The sequence below is a fragment of the Pezoporus wallicus genome, unplaced genomic scaffold (assembly GCF_028554395.1).
Source record: "Pezoporus wallicus isolate ANWC-B61680 ecotype Strahan unplaced genomic scaffold, APGP_CSIRO_Pwel_v1 contig_13161, whole genome shotgun sequence".
In the NCBI taxonomy this organism is placed as follows: Eukaryota; Metazoa; Chordata; class Aves; order Psittaciformes; family Psittacidae; genus Pezoporus; species Pezoporus wallicus.
The window spans coordinates 259,492-271,489 of record NW_026636983.1 but is presented as its reverse complement, the minus strand read 5'-3'; the positions used below and the strand labels follow the sequence as shown (position 1 = coordinate 271,489).

Below are 11,998 nucleotides of genomic sequence, written 5' to 3'. Positions count from 1 at the left end.
GGTAAACCGAGCCGAGCCGAGCCGAGCCGAGCCGAGCCGAGCCGAGCCCTGCCGATCTGAGCATAGCCGAGCACAGCCGAGTCGGGCCGAGCCGAGCATAGCCGAGCTGAACCGAGCCGAGCCGGGCCGGGCCGAACCGAGTCGAGCCGTGCCGAACCGAGCCCTGCCTATCTGAGCATAGCCGAGCACAGCCGAGCCGTGCCGAACCGAGCCGAGCACGGCCGAGCCGAGCCGAGTGTAGGGAAGGGGCTGGGCTGAACCTGGGGAAGGGCCGGGTTGGGCATGGGGAAGGGGCTGGCCATGGGGAAGGTTGGAGCTAAATCCTCTGAGCTCCCCTGGGGTGCAGAGCCTCCAGCTCTCCCCTGCGTGCTCAGCATCCCGTCTCCAAAGGGAGCCTCCAGGTGCCGCTTCCCTGGATGTCAAAGCGCCTTTCACTGGCTGCAGCCAAGAGAAGCAAAGACAGAATAAAGCCCATCATGCCTGCAGGGTGAGCCTGCCTCTCCCAGGCACCGCCTTGGAGTCAGCAGCCCTGGGGAGGATGGTTACAGCCATCAGTGCAGCGATCACTGCAGCAGGGGGTGGAACAAGGGGAAGGAAACGAGAGGAGCTTCAAGGTCCCTTCCAACCCAAACCGTCTATGGAATGATTCGGACTTATTCCTGCTGCTGGGAAGGGGGGTGCCAGCACTGAAACCTGTGCGGTTTGGCTACGTGTAACCCAAGGGGTGAGCACTGGGTGAAACTCATCACACAGGGGTGCCGGAGGCAGCCGTGGCAAGGGCTGTGTTTCACAGAGGACAGGCTGGAACTGGCAGCGTGGCAGACAGGATCACTTCTATAGGCTTTTATTGCTATAATGGTAAATTACCTCTTCCAGAGGGCTGGGAGCATCCTCTGAGCTAATCCCTCTGCCCCACAGCTGCCTCCCAGGGCCCCGTGTCCCTCTGCCAGCCCCCATCCATCTGGAGCTGCCTGCAGGGACACGGAGGGGACGGGATGGGACACGTGTGTCCCATCAGGCCAGGATGGGGAAGGAGGCAGCAGTGGCCACACCGCAGTTGTTGTCCTTCATGGCCATGAGGATGTAGCCGTCGTTGCCCCAATAGGTGGACCAGGAGTTCTTGATGAGCCAGTAGCTCTTGCCATGCAGGACCCCGTAGCCCACGGCCAGCACCGCGTGGTCCAGCGCCATTGTCTCATTGCCTGGCCAGGAGAAGACAATGGAGCCGCCTCATTCCCCATCCCTTGGAGCTGGAGCTCATTCCCAATCCCGTATCTTCTGCCCGGATTCTCCATCCCCAGCAGGTAGGAGGTGGACATGGGGCTCACCGCAGCGGGGCTCCTCATAGACCCCGTTGGCATAGAAGGCGAAGGACTTGTGGGAGGCGTCGATGTTGACAGCCACGGGGCCGTGCTTGACCAGCGCAGCCTTCAGAGCCGTGGCGCTGCCCGGCTCCACGGTGACGTACCCGGCGAGTTGGGCCACCGGCTCTGACTGGTTGCAGTGGCAGTAGCCGTTCTGTGGGGAGGAGGCTGGGGTGGCGCTGGGGTCCCTCAGCAGGTGAGGGGGGCAGCACCCATAAGCCAAAGTGGAGCCGCCAACTGCTGCCAAAGGGATGGTCTGGGGGGGGGAAGGCTTGGGAAGGGGGTGGCACTGCACCCTGCCCCCCTCACCTGCCCCAGGTAGGGCCCATAGGACTCGGTGCTGGCGATGCCGCCGTGTTTCTTGATCCACTCGTAGGCTCTCCACTCCTCCCCCCCGTCACAGGCGTAGTTCCCGAAGCCCCAGGAGCAGTCGATGAGGACTTGTTGGGACAGGGGGGTCAGCACACCGGTCTGGGGAGGGGACACGCTGCAGGGATGGGGACAGGCACCCTCCCGGCGCCCCAGCCATCCCCATGGAGCGCGGCCCCGCTCCCACCTTGAGGAATAGGGCACCCTCCATCGCACCCGTGGTGGCAAAGCTCCAGCAGGAGCCGCAGACAGCCTGGTCCTTCACGGGGGTCACAGCGCCTGGGGACACATTGAGCAGGGGACGATGATGCTGTCCCCATGCAAACCCCGCTGCGCAGAGCTGGGCTGTACCCGTGCACCCTCATGGCCCCAGCACCCTCCTCACCATAGAGCCGCCAGTCGAGGCTCTCGGGCAGGATGAGGCCGGTGTAGAGCTCGCTGGGGAAGCGCTGCCCGGTGTTGGGGGCCTGGCTGCGGCGGCGGCCCCGCAGTGCAGCCAGCTCCTGAGGCGTGCGGTCGGCCAAGTGGTTCAGGGCCAGCGTGTAGGAGAGCGCGGCACGGTTCCTGGAGTGCACGAACCTGCCCCGCGGCGGGGACGGCATCAGCTGGCACCGGCACCATCACCCGGCATGAGGGCTTCCACCCCTCCATCCGCTGGGAGGCAAGGAGCATCCCATCCCCGAGCCCGGCTCCCCGTCACCCCGTACCGCATGTTGTGGATGAAGGCGCGCTTGCGGTGCTCGTGCTCCTCCTCGCTGCTGTAGCTCTTGCTGAAGCGCTCCTTGTAGCGGTGGAAGAGGCGGTGGTGGATGTGGTCCATCTCCTGTGGGTGCCCCACGAACTCCTGCATGGGGTTGGCCACGATGCGGTGCTCGGGGCCGGCTGCGGGCCACTGTTTGCATTGCACCCCTGCCATGAGGACACAGCTCATGAGCTCCCCCCTCTGAGTGGGGACCCCCAGCCAGAAGGCACAGCGTGAGCACCCCAAATCCAGTGGGACTGTCCATCCCATATGCCCCTCTACTCTGCTTTGGCCCCTCTGCCCTCTTCTGAGGCCCCACTTGAACACTGGGTGCAGTTCTGGTTTCTCCAGCATAAGGACTTGGAGCTGGCCAGGTTGGATGGGGCTTGGAGCAGCCTGGGCTAGTGGGAGGTGTCCCTGCCCGTGGGACCATGAGCTTTAAGGTCCCTTCCAACCCAAACCAGGCTGGGATTCTATGATTCTATTTGGGTGCACCTCTGCATCCACACCCTCTTCCAGAGCCATCTCACCCAGCACCGTGCTCGGAAAGCACCCGCATCACCCCAGCTACCCAACTAATGCCACTTCTCCCTGCTTTTTCCCCACCAAACTAATTCACCCAAATGATGAAGCTCTTGCATGAAGACAAGTGATAAAGGTGCTGCGTTTGGCAGCGGATGGGGACACTCACCCTCGGGGAGCTGGAAGACGCTGGGGGGGAAGCAGTGGCTGAAGGAGGAGTAGGCGATCTCGTACTTGTCGTAGTGAGACCCCAGGAGGCTGTTGTAGCCCCGCACCTCGTAGTGCAGGGGCACGGGGCCATGGGCAGAGCTGCCCACCCGCAGCCTGTACACGTTCTTCTTGTGGCCCCAGTAGGAGATGTTCTGCCACACAGCGCAGGGCTGCCCCTGGCACCGTTCGTCCCGCACCCGCTGGGCACAGCACACGAGTTAGGGACCAGGACCACACCAGCACCGTGCCCCATGGGGGCACCCCAGCTGCATCCATGTCACCTCCATCATCACCCATGGGCCCATCCAGCCCTATAGGTACCCTGTATTTACCTGCCCTCGGAGGGAGGTAGTCACCAGACACCCTGCACCCACTGCCCCATCCCACATCCCGGAGGACCATGCCCAGGGCTCACCTTGAAGTTCTCCAGGCTGGGGAAGACGCTCTGTGGGGTGATGAGGTCCCCATCGGTGCCGTTGATGCGGAAGCACTTGCGGACGTTCACCTCCGTCTCCGTGGTCTCGGGAGTCACCTTGAAGCTGGCACCAAAGGGCTCGATGGAGCCCAGCTGGTAGGTGACCACTTGGCCTGGGGACAGGGACAGTGCGAAAGCCAAGGCAAAACCCCACCTCCTGGCTCCCAGGAGGCACCCAAAGGTCCTAGGGCAGGTGGTGAAGCGTCTCTGCACCCACCACCATAGTACTGGATGCGGCTCTTCCCCCCGGTGAGGTTGTACCAGGCTTCAAAGGGCTCCTTGATCTCCGCATAGGGCAGGCTGATGACTCCTGTGGGGACAGAGGGACTGAGACCCAGAGGCATCCCCTGTCCCCCTGCCCTGTGCCCTTGGCTGGGAGGGGAGCACTGAGTAAGGATGGAGCCCCCCATGGCCTCACAGCGTCACCCATGGGTGAAGGTGCAGACCCCCTGCTCCCATTGGGTGCCCTTTCCCCAGGCGGTACCTGTGACGTGGTAGATGTCCCCAAATGTGGGGGTCTTCAGGGGAGCTTTGCTCTCTGCTCCTGGAAGAAGAACAAATCCATGCCCCAAAGCCCTTTATGCTGCTCATTAACCCCTTACAGCAGGGTCTGCTCCCTGGCTCCCTGTCCCCTGTGCTGGTGGCAGGGCAGAGAGCAGAGCCCCAGTCCCTGCTGACCCAGAGCCCCCATCCCTGCTCTCCCTATGGTGCAGTTCGGGGCATCCCAGACCCCCCCGCACACCACAGGGCTTGGGGTGGACAAGTGTGCCCAGTGCCCCTGCCCTGCTCCGGGCATGGGGACAGGGACCCCACAGTGCCCAGGCTAAGGGGCATCACCCTGACACCCCCCCCCCCAAGGTGGGTGCTCACCCAGCAGCATGGCAGCACCCAGCACCAGCAGCCACCCCATCCTGCACCCCCAGCCCGTGCTGCACACATGGGTGCCTTAAATACCACTGCTGGGTGGGCAGGGAGCTGCAGGAAACCAATGGGCAAAGCCTTGGCTGGGGCTAGACCGAGGGGGAGGTGTGGCTTTAGGGGTGTGTGTCCCCCCTCCATGGGCACCCATGCCTTTCCCACCCATGCCAGGGTCTCATGGGACTTGGGGTGGGGGCACCCAGACCCCTGTGGGGCTGTGTGGCAGGGTAAAGGTGGGTGCCCTGAGGGCTGGATGCTGAGGGTTCCCTGTGCTCTGGGCACTTGGCATCCAGGCATTGCTGCATGCAGGGTGCTGCAGCAACCAGGGGCAGCGAGGTGCAGGGAGACCCTGCCTGGCACCCCAGAGCCCCTCTGGGTGATCCCCGCTCCCTGGGACATGTCCCCCAGTGTAGCTGTGGGCAGCCATGGGGAGATGGGGGCTGTGTGCATCCCTGCATCCTTCCGGACACACCATCAGGGCAAGCTAGGATTGCACTTAGGGGTTTTAACTGGGAAAAGGAGAGAGATGGGCACGAAATGACAGGAGCTGCATGGAAGAACAGACCCGGGAAGGGGAGCCATGAGCAGAGTGGCCTTCACCCCTCCTGTCTGCGTGCATCCCGCTGGCCACCAGCCCAAGGTGACAGCAGCAGCAGCAGCCCAAAGCAGAGCTGATAAGGGCTCAGTTTAGACTGGCTGCATGTGCTGCCAGGGATGGGGCAGCCACAGCGTCTCCGTTCAACCCATCCCAGTGTCCCACCGCTCTCACAGGGAAGAATTCCTTCCTAAGATCCCATCCCCATCTCCCCTCGGGCAGGTTAAAGCCATTCCCTTTGTCCTGTGCTTGTGGCATCAGACGCTGCCGGCGCCACATCCCCACCCGTAGCCACAACAGGCAGTGGGGCAGAGGCTGATGCCTTCCCCCCTTCCCAGCATCCCACGCCAGGAATGTCTCAGCTCAGCAGAAATCCCTGGGCTTGTTTGTGCTCCACCTCAGGAGACAGGGCTGGAACAGCCGCTCCCCTCGCCTGGGCTGTCTGGGAATGGCTCTGCAAAGGGCACGGAGCTGCTTCTGCAGCACCGGAGCCTCTCCTGTAGAAGCAAACCACTGTTATTGCAGGGGCTTTATTGGCAAGTCCACAGCAGGGTCCCCTTGTCCAGCACCCCATGGCCCTGTCCCACCGTGTCCCACGGCGTCCTGCTGTGTGATGGGCTCACACCCAAGGGCTGATTGAGAGATGCTGATCCAGGGATAGGTCATCCAGGGATGCTCATCCAGGGATGAGTGCCAAGAGCATCGCCGAGGGCTCTCCCTGCAGCCCAAAGGGTGGCTCAGGCCAGGATGGGGTAGGTGGCTTCGGTGGCCACACCGCAGTTGTTGTCCTTCATGGCCATGAGGATGTAGCCGTTGTTGCCCCAGTAGGTGGACCAGGAGTTCTTGATGAGCCAGTAGGTCTCTCCCTGCAGGACCCCGTAGCCCACGGCCAGCACCGCGTGGTCCAGCTCTCCTGTCTCGTTCGCTGCAGGGGACAGCACAGGAGGTGGTGGTGGATGTGGGCATCCTGTTCTGTGGGCATCACTGCAGCACAGGGGAGGGATGGGGGGCTGGTCCCCTCCTAACCCAAGCTGGAACTGGGGAGTCCTGGCATCTCCCTGGGGACTCCCGTGCCCTGGGTCCCCCCCGACTCACCGCACTTGGGCTCATAGTAGATGCCGTTGGAGTAGAAAGAGAAGGTCTTGTGCGAGGCATCGATGCTGACGGCCACAGGGCCGTGCTTGTAGATGGCAGCTTTCACTGCTGTGATGTTGCCTGAGGTGACGTTGACGTAGCCCGTGATCTTGCCCAGCATCTCAGACTGGTTGTAGTGGCACAAGCCATTCTGTGGTACCCAGGGAGGGGACACGGTGTCATCAGGAGCCCCCAGGAGCAGGGTGCATGGAGTGATGTGGGGCAGCATCCTGGCTCTGACCCCTCTGTGCCACCCTACCCCTGTGGTGCGGATGGGAGCTGACTCTGCCCCCGAAGCCTGGGGGCAGTTGCATGTGTCCTGCAGCCACCTCCCTGTCCCCAGGCAGCCCTGCTCCATCCCTGCTCCATCCCTGTACCCCGGGGTACGCAGGGACCCACAGCACCACCCATGGGTGGAGGAGCCTTGTCCCTTATTTCGCAAGAGGAGAAATCGCGGCGTGCAGTGATGAAACTGAGCCTGGGGCTGGCTTTGGACTGTGCTTGCTTCTGCAGGGAGCCTGGGGACAAGGAGACATCCCCACCTCCGGAGCCCGTTCAGCACCTCTGACCCATCCTGATCAGCCCCACCATGGCTTTAAAGCACCCCAAAGACCTGGGGAACCCCTCACCTGCCCCTTGTAGGTGCCGTAGGACTCGGTGCTGGCGATGCCGCCGTGTTTCTTGATCCACTCGTAGGCTCTCCACTCCTCCCCCCCGTCACAGGCGTAGTTCCCGAAGCCCCAGGAGCAGTCGATGAGGACTTGTTGGGACAGGGGGGTCAGCACACCGGTCTGGGGAGGGGACACGCTGCAGGGATGGGGACAGGCACCCTCCCGGCGCCCCAGCCATCCCCATGGAGCGCGGCCCCGCTCCCACCTTGAGGAATAGGGCACCCTCCATCGCACCCGTGGTGGCAAAGCTCCAGCAGGAGCCGCAGACAGCCTGGTCCTTCACGGGGGTCACAGCACCTGGGGACAGCGGGTTGGGGGGTGAGAGGCTGGGGGGGCACCAGGGGATGAGGATAAGTGGAAGGGAAACTGAGGCAGGAGGTGAGGACTTAGTGTACTCCCAGATGGGATGGGTTTAAACTGGAGCAGGGGAAGTTCAGGTTGGATATAAGGAAGTTCATCCCTGTGAGGGTGCTGGGACACTGGAATGGGCTGAATGGAGAAGCTGTGACTGCCCCATCCCTGGCAGTGCTCAAGACCAGGTTGGATGGGGATGGAGCAGCAGTCTGGGATGCTGTCATTCTGTGTGAAGCCAGATGTGGCTTCAGATGATGTATTTGTCCATGGGACACCAGGCTGGATGAGGGCTAAGTGCCAACTGAGCTGCCTTGATCAGATAACCATAGAACCCCAGCCTGGTTTGGGTTGGAAGGAACCTTAAAGCTCATCCAGCACCAACCCCTGCCACAGGCAGGGACCCCTTCCTCTAGAGCAGCTTGCTCCAAGCCCCTGTGTCCAACCTGGCCTTGAACACTGCCAGGGATGGGGCAGCCATGGCTTCTTGGTTCAACCCATTCCAATGCCCCTCATAGGGAAGAGCTTCTCCCCTGCTTCCATCTTCCAGTTGCTGAGCAGAACCACAGGGAGCCGTGGATCCCAAGGGATAACACAGCCCCACAGCACGGTGATGGGGAGCACGGTGGCACTCAGGGCGCTGCCACCACGAGCCCAGCACCGCACCTACCGTACATCCGCCAGTCGAGGCTCTCGGGCAGGATGAGGCCGGTGTAGAGCTCGCTGGGGAAGCGCTGCCCGGTGTTGGGGGCCCGGCTGCGGCGGCGGCCCCGCAGTGCAGCCAGCTCCTGGGGCGTGCGGTCGGCCAAGTGGTTCAGGGCCAGCGTGTAGGAGAGCGCGGCACGGTTCCTGGAGTGCACGAACCTGCCCCGCGGCGGGGACGGCATCAGCTGGCACCGGCACCATCACCCGGCACAGCCCAAACCCTAACCCGGACCCGAGGGCTTCTCCCCCTCCATCCTCCCGTACCTCATGTTGTGCACGAAGATGCTCTGCCTGTGCTCCAGCTCCCGCACGGAGCCGTACCGCCGGCCATGCTGCCTGCGGTAGTGGTGGAAGACCTCATGGGCCCAGGGTTGGTGCCGTCCCACCAGGTCCTCCATGGGGTTGGCCAGCACACGGTGCTCCGCCACGCTCCCCGGCAAGACCCCGCACTTCTTCGTCTCTGCAGGGCAAGGAGAGGATGCCGTGAGCACATGGACATGACGGGCACCCTACGGACACGATGGACACCCTACAGACACTATGGACACCCTATGGACATGACAGACACCCTATGGACACAATGGCCACCCTATGGACACAATGGACACCCTATGGACACAATAGACACCCTACGGACACGATGGACACCCTATGGACACGATGGACACCCTACAGACACGATGGACACCTTACGGACATAATGGACACCCTATGGACATGACAGACACCCTATGGACACAATGGCCACCCTATGGACACAATGGACACCCTATGGACATGACAGACACCCTATGGACACAATGGACACCCTACAGACACTAAGGACACCCTATGGACATGATGGACACCCTACAGACATGATGGACACCTTACGGACACTAAGGACACCCTATGGACATGATGGACACCCTACGGACACGATGGACACCCTACAGACACTATGGACACCCTATGGACATGACAGACACCCTATGGACACAATGGCCACCCTATGGACACAATGGACACCCTATGGACACAATAGACACCCTACGGACACAACAGACACCCTATGGAGACGACGGACACCCTACAGACATGATGGACACCCTATGGATACGATGGACACCCTATGCACACTATGGACACCCTATGTACACGACGGACACCCTACAGACACGATGGACACCCTATGGACACGATGGACACCCTATGGACACCCTATGGACATGATGGACACCCTACAGACGCGATGGACACCTTACGGACATGGTGGACACCCTGTGGACACAATGGACACCCCACAGACATGATGGACACCCTATGGACATGATAGACACCCTATGGACACAATGGACACCCTACAGACATGATAGACACCCTATGTACACGATGGACACCCTATGGACACGACGGACACCCTATGGACATGACTGACACTCTACAGACACGATGGACACCCTATGGATACGATGGACACCCTATGCACACTACGGACACCCTATAGACACAATGGACACCCTATGGACACGATGGACACCCTGTTGGTTACGATGGACACCCTATGGACCCAATGGACACCCTATGGACACGATGGACACCCTGTTGGTTACGATGGACACCCTATGGACACAATGGACATCCTATGGACCCAATGGACACCCTGTGGACACGATGGTGTGGTCCATCCTTGGCTCACCGTTGATGGGGAGGTCAAAGATGGAAGGTGGGAAGCTGTTGTCGAAGTCGGTGTAGGCGATCTCGTACTTGTCATAGTGGGAGCCCAGCAGGCTGTTGTAGCCCCGCATCTCGTAGTGGACGGGGGCCACCCCGCAGCTGGAGTTGGTCACCCACAATGTGTAGACGTTCTTCTTCTGTGCCCAGTGGGTGATGTTCTGCCACACGGCGCAGTACCGGCCCCGGTAGTACTCCTCCCGCAGGAACTAGCAGGGACACAGCGTCAGCTCATGTGCCCTTGCCAGGCTCTTGGATCCAGCAGCCACATGGCCAATAGCAAACAGCAGAGCATGGGGCAGGAGGCAAGGCAAGGCAGCTCCAGTGCTGGAAACCTGGAGAGGGGCTTTGGACAAGGGATGTAGGGACAGGACAAAGGGACAAGGGTCCCTTCCAACCCAAACCAGGCTGGGATTCCATGATTATCCAGCTCAGCAGTGCCCTGGGGACACCCTGTTGCGTACAGTGCTGTATGTGCACACACAGAGGGGTGTCCCTGGCTGCACACCCTCTCTTAAAGGGTTTTCCTGTGTGTTTCCAAGCTCTTTCCCTGTGGACACACAGCAGGAGCTGAGCCGCTGCCATGCAGGGACTTGCCCAAACCATCCCGAAACGCTGGCATCCGTGTGGGCTGCGACACGTCCCAACATGGTGTTGGGAAAGGAGGCGGGAGTCCAGCCCCAATCCAGGTGGGAAGCGACCCTCCCTGCACCCTGGGGCACAGGAACAGGTCCCGGCCTGTCCTTGGGATGGAAGGGAGCAGCTCCGGCTGCCCTGAACCCCAGCCCAGAACGTGAGGATGCTCCGGGCAGTGAGGCGGATCCAGGCTCTGGCATCACTCACCTTGAAGCCATCCATGGTGGGGAAGACGCTCTGAGCTTTGACCACGTCCTCCTTGGAGCCGGGCAGCTGGAAGCATTTCTTGGTGTTCACCTCCTTCTCGGTGGTCTCTGGGGTGATCTTGTACCTCATCCCATAGGGCTTCACAGCTGCCAGCTGGTACGTTATCACCTGCCCTGTGCCGATGGGATGGGGAAACTGAGGCACGGTGCTCCTGCCCCTTTGGACTGGGATGGGGCAGGGTGGGCACAGCCTGGAGCAGATGGATCCCCGCTTCCTTATTACCCCCATAATACTGGATGCGGCTCTTGTTCCCTGTCAGGTTGTACCAGGCTTCGAAGGGCTCCTCGATCTCAGCATAGGGCAGGTTAATGACACCTGTGAGAGAGACAGCCTCAGCACCCCAACATCCCACCCTTCACCCATAGAGGATGCAGCCCCACAGCCAACCAAGCTGCTGTCCCCACGGCTCATGGGTTAGGACAGCCTGGTCCTGTCGGGTGCTGAGCATCCTCCTCTCCCCCCAGCAAAGGGATGCTGCAGGGTCCCATTACCTCGGACGTGGTAGATGGAGCCGAAGTGAGGGGGTGAGCGGGAGAGCCCAGAGTCCTGTCCTGGGAGGCAGAAGAGGGGCAGGGCTCAGTGGGGCTGAGCCCCACCAAGGCCAAGCTGGGGATGGGGTGGACCAGGCACCCAGTTCCAACCCCCTGCCATGGGCAGTGACACCTTCCACTAGAGCAGCTTGCTCCAAACCCTATCCAACCTAATACAGGCAGCCCCCGCTGCCCCACTGGTGTCACCCAGCCTCTCCCATGGGTGCTCAGCACACCCTGGGTCTGGGCACCCACATCCACTGCCAGCTGCAGGAGGAGCAGTGATGGATGCAGCAACCACCCCAGCTCCCACCTCTGGGTGTCCCAATGGGACAGACTCACCCCGGGTGATGGTGCAGAGCGCACAGGCTATGACCCAGTGGAGAGCACCCATCCTCGCCGCCCCGGCTCCCAGCACCACCTCTTCCCTTTAAGCAAGAGCTGGTGATGGTGAAATCAGGCAGGAGCCAATGCAGAAGCCGGGGCCCTCCCTGGAGGAGGGGATGAACCGGCCCTGTCTGGGGTGTGGGGCACCCCGGGTGCAGGCAGGGCTCAGCATCACCAGGGGTGATGCCCCCCCGTGGGGCTGGAGCCTGAGCAGCCCATGTCCCTGCTGTGCCTTGGCCCCTACACGGGGACACTGTGGCAAGGCTGGCTCCATCCCCAACAGCCGCCCCAGCAAGCCCCAAGGTTGGGATGAAGAGGAGCTGTGATCCCAGGATGAGTGTGGGGATGGAAAGGGCCGTGTGGAGCAGGTCCCCATCCTGCCCCCGCCATGAGAACAGGGAACACCGGC

The 11,998-nt window shown here is 61.8% G+C and overlaps 2 protein-coding genes across 3 annotated transcripts; both read right to left on the bottom strand.

Annotated features, from left to right (window-relative positions):
* Window positions 1-1,006: 1,006 nt before the first annotated feature.
* LOC130595578 (digestive cysteine proteinase 1-like) lies at window positions 1,007-4,597 on the bottom strand. Its single transcript, XM_057402456.1, has 11 exons — window positions 4,553-4,597; window positions 4,167-4,226; window positions 3,900-3,992; window positions 3,623-3,795; window positions 3,167-3,407; window positions 2,441-2,642; window positions 2,119-2,312; window positions 1,921-2,012; window positions 1,674-1,835; window positions 1,329-1,518; window positions 1,007-1,202 (listed from the first exon to the last, which is right to left on the bottom strand). Exons 1-11 carry the CDS (start codon window positions 4,590-4,592, stop codon window positions 1,015-1,017), a joined length of 1,635 nt encoding a protein of 544 aa, XP_057258439.1. The 5' UTR covers window positions 4,593-4,597; the 3' UTR covers window positions 1,007-1,014.
* Window positions 4,598-5,709: 1,112 nt separating this feature from the next.
* On the bottom strand, window positions 5,710-11,642 carry LOC130595576 (digestive cysteine proteinase 1-like). Of its 2 annotated transcripts, XM_057402453.1 has the most exons (11): window positions 11,545-11,642; window positions 11,164-11,223; window positions 10,895-10,987; window positions 10,613-10,785; window positions 9,735-9,978; window positions 8,321-8,516; window positions 8,022-8,215; window positions 7,206-7,297; window positions 6,959-7,120; window positions 6,291-6,480; window positions 5,710-6,120 (listed from the first exon to the last, which is right to left on the bottom strand). In XM_057402453.1, the coding sequence occupies exons 1-11, from the start codon at window positions 11,594-11,596 to the stop codon at window positions 5,933-5,935; spliced, it is 1,644 nt and encodes a 547-aa protein (XP_057258436.1). In that variant the 5' UTR covers window positions 11,597-11,642; the 3' UTR covers window positions 5,710-5,932. The 2 variants fall into 2 exon arrangements, with proteins under 2 accessions (XP_057258436.1, XP_057258437.1); XM_057402454.1 differs by lacking the exons at window positions 10,895-10,987; window positions 11,164-11,223 and having other exon boundaries at window positions 11,545-11,611.
* Window positions 11,643-11,998: the final 356 nt, after the last annotated feature.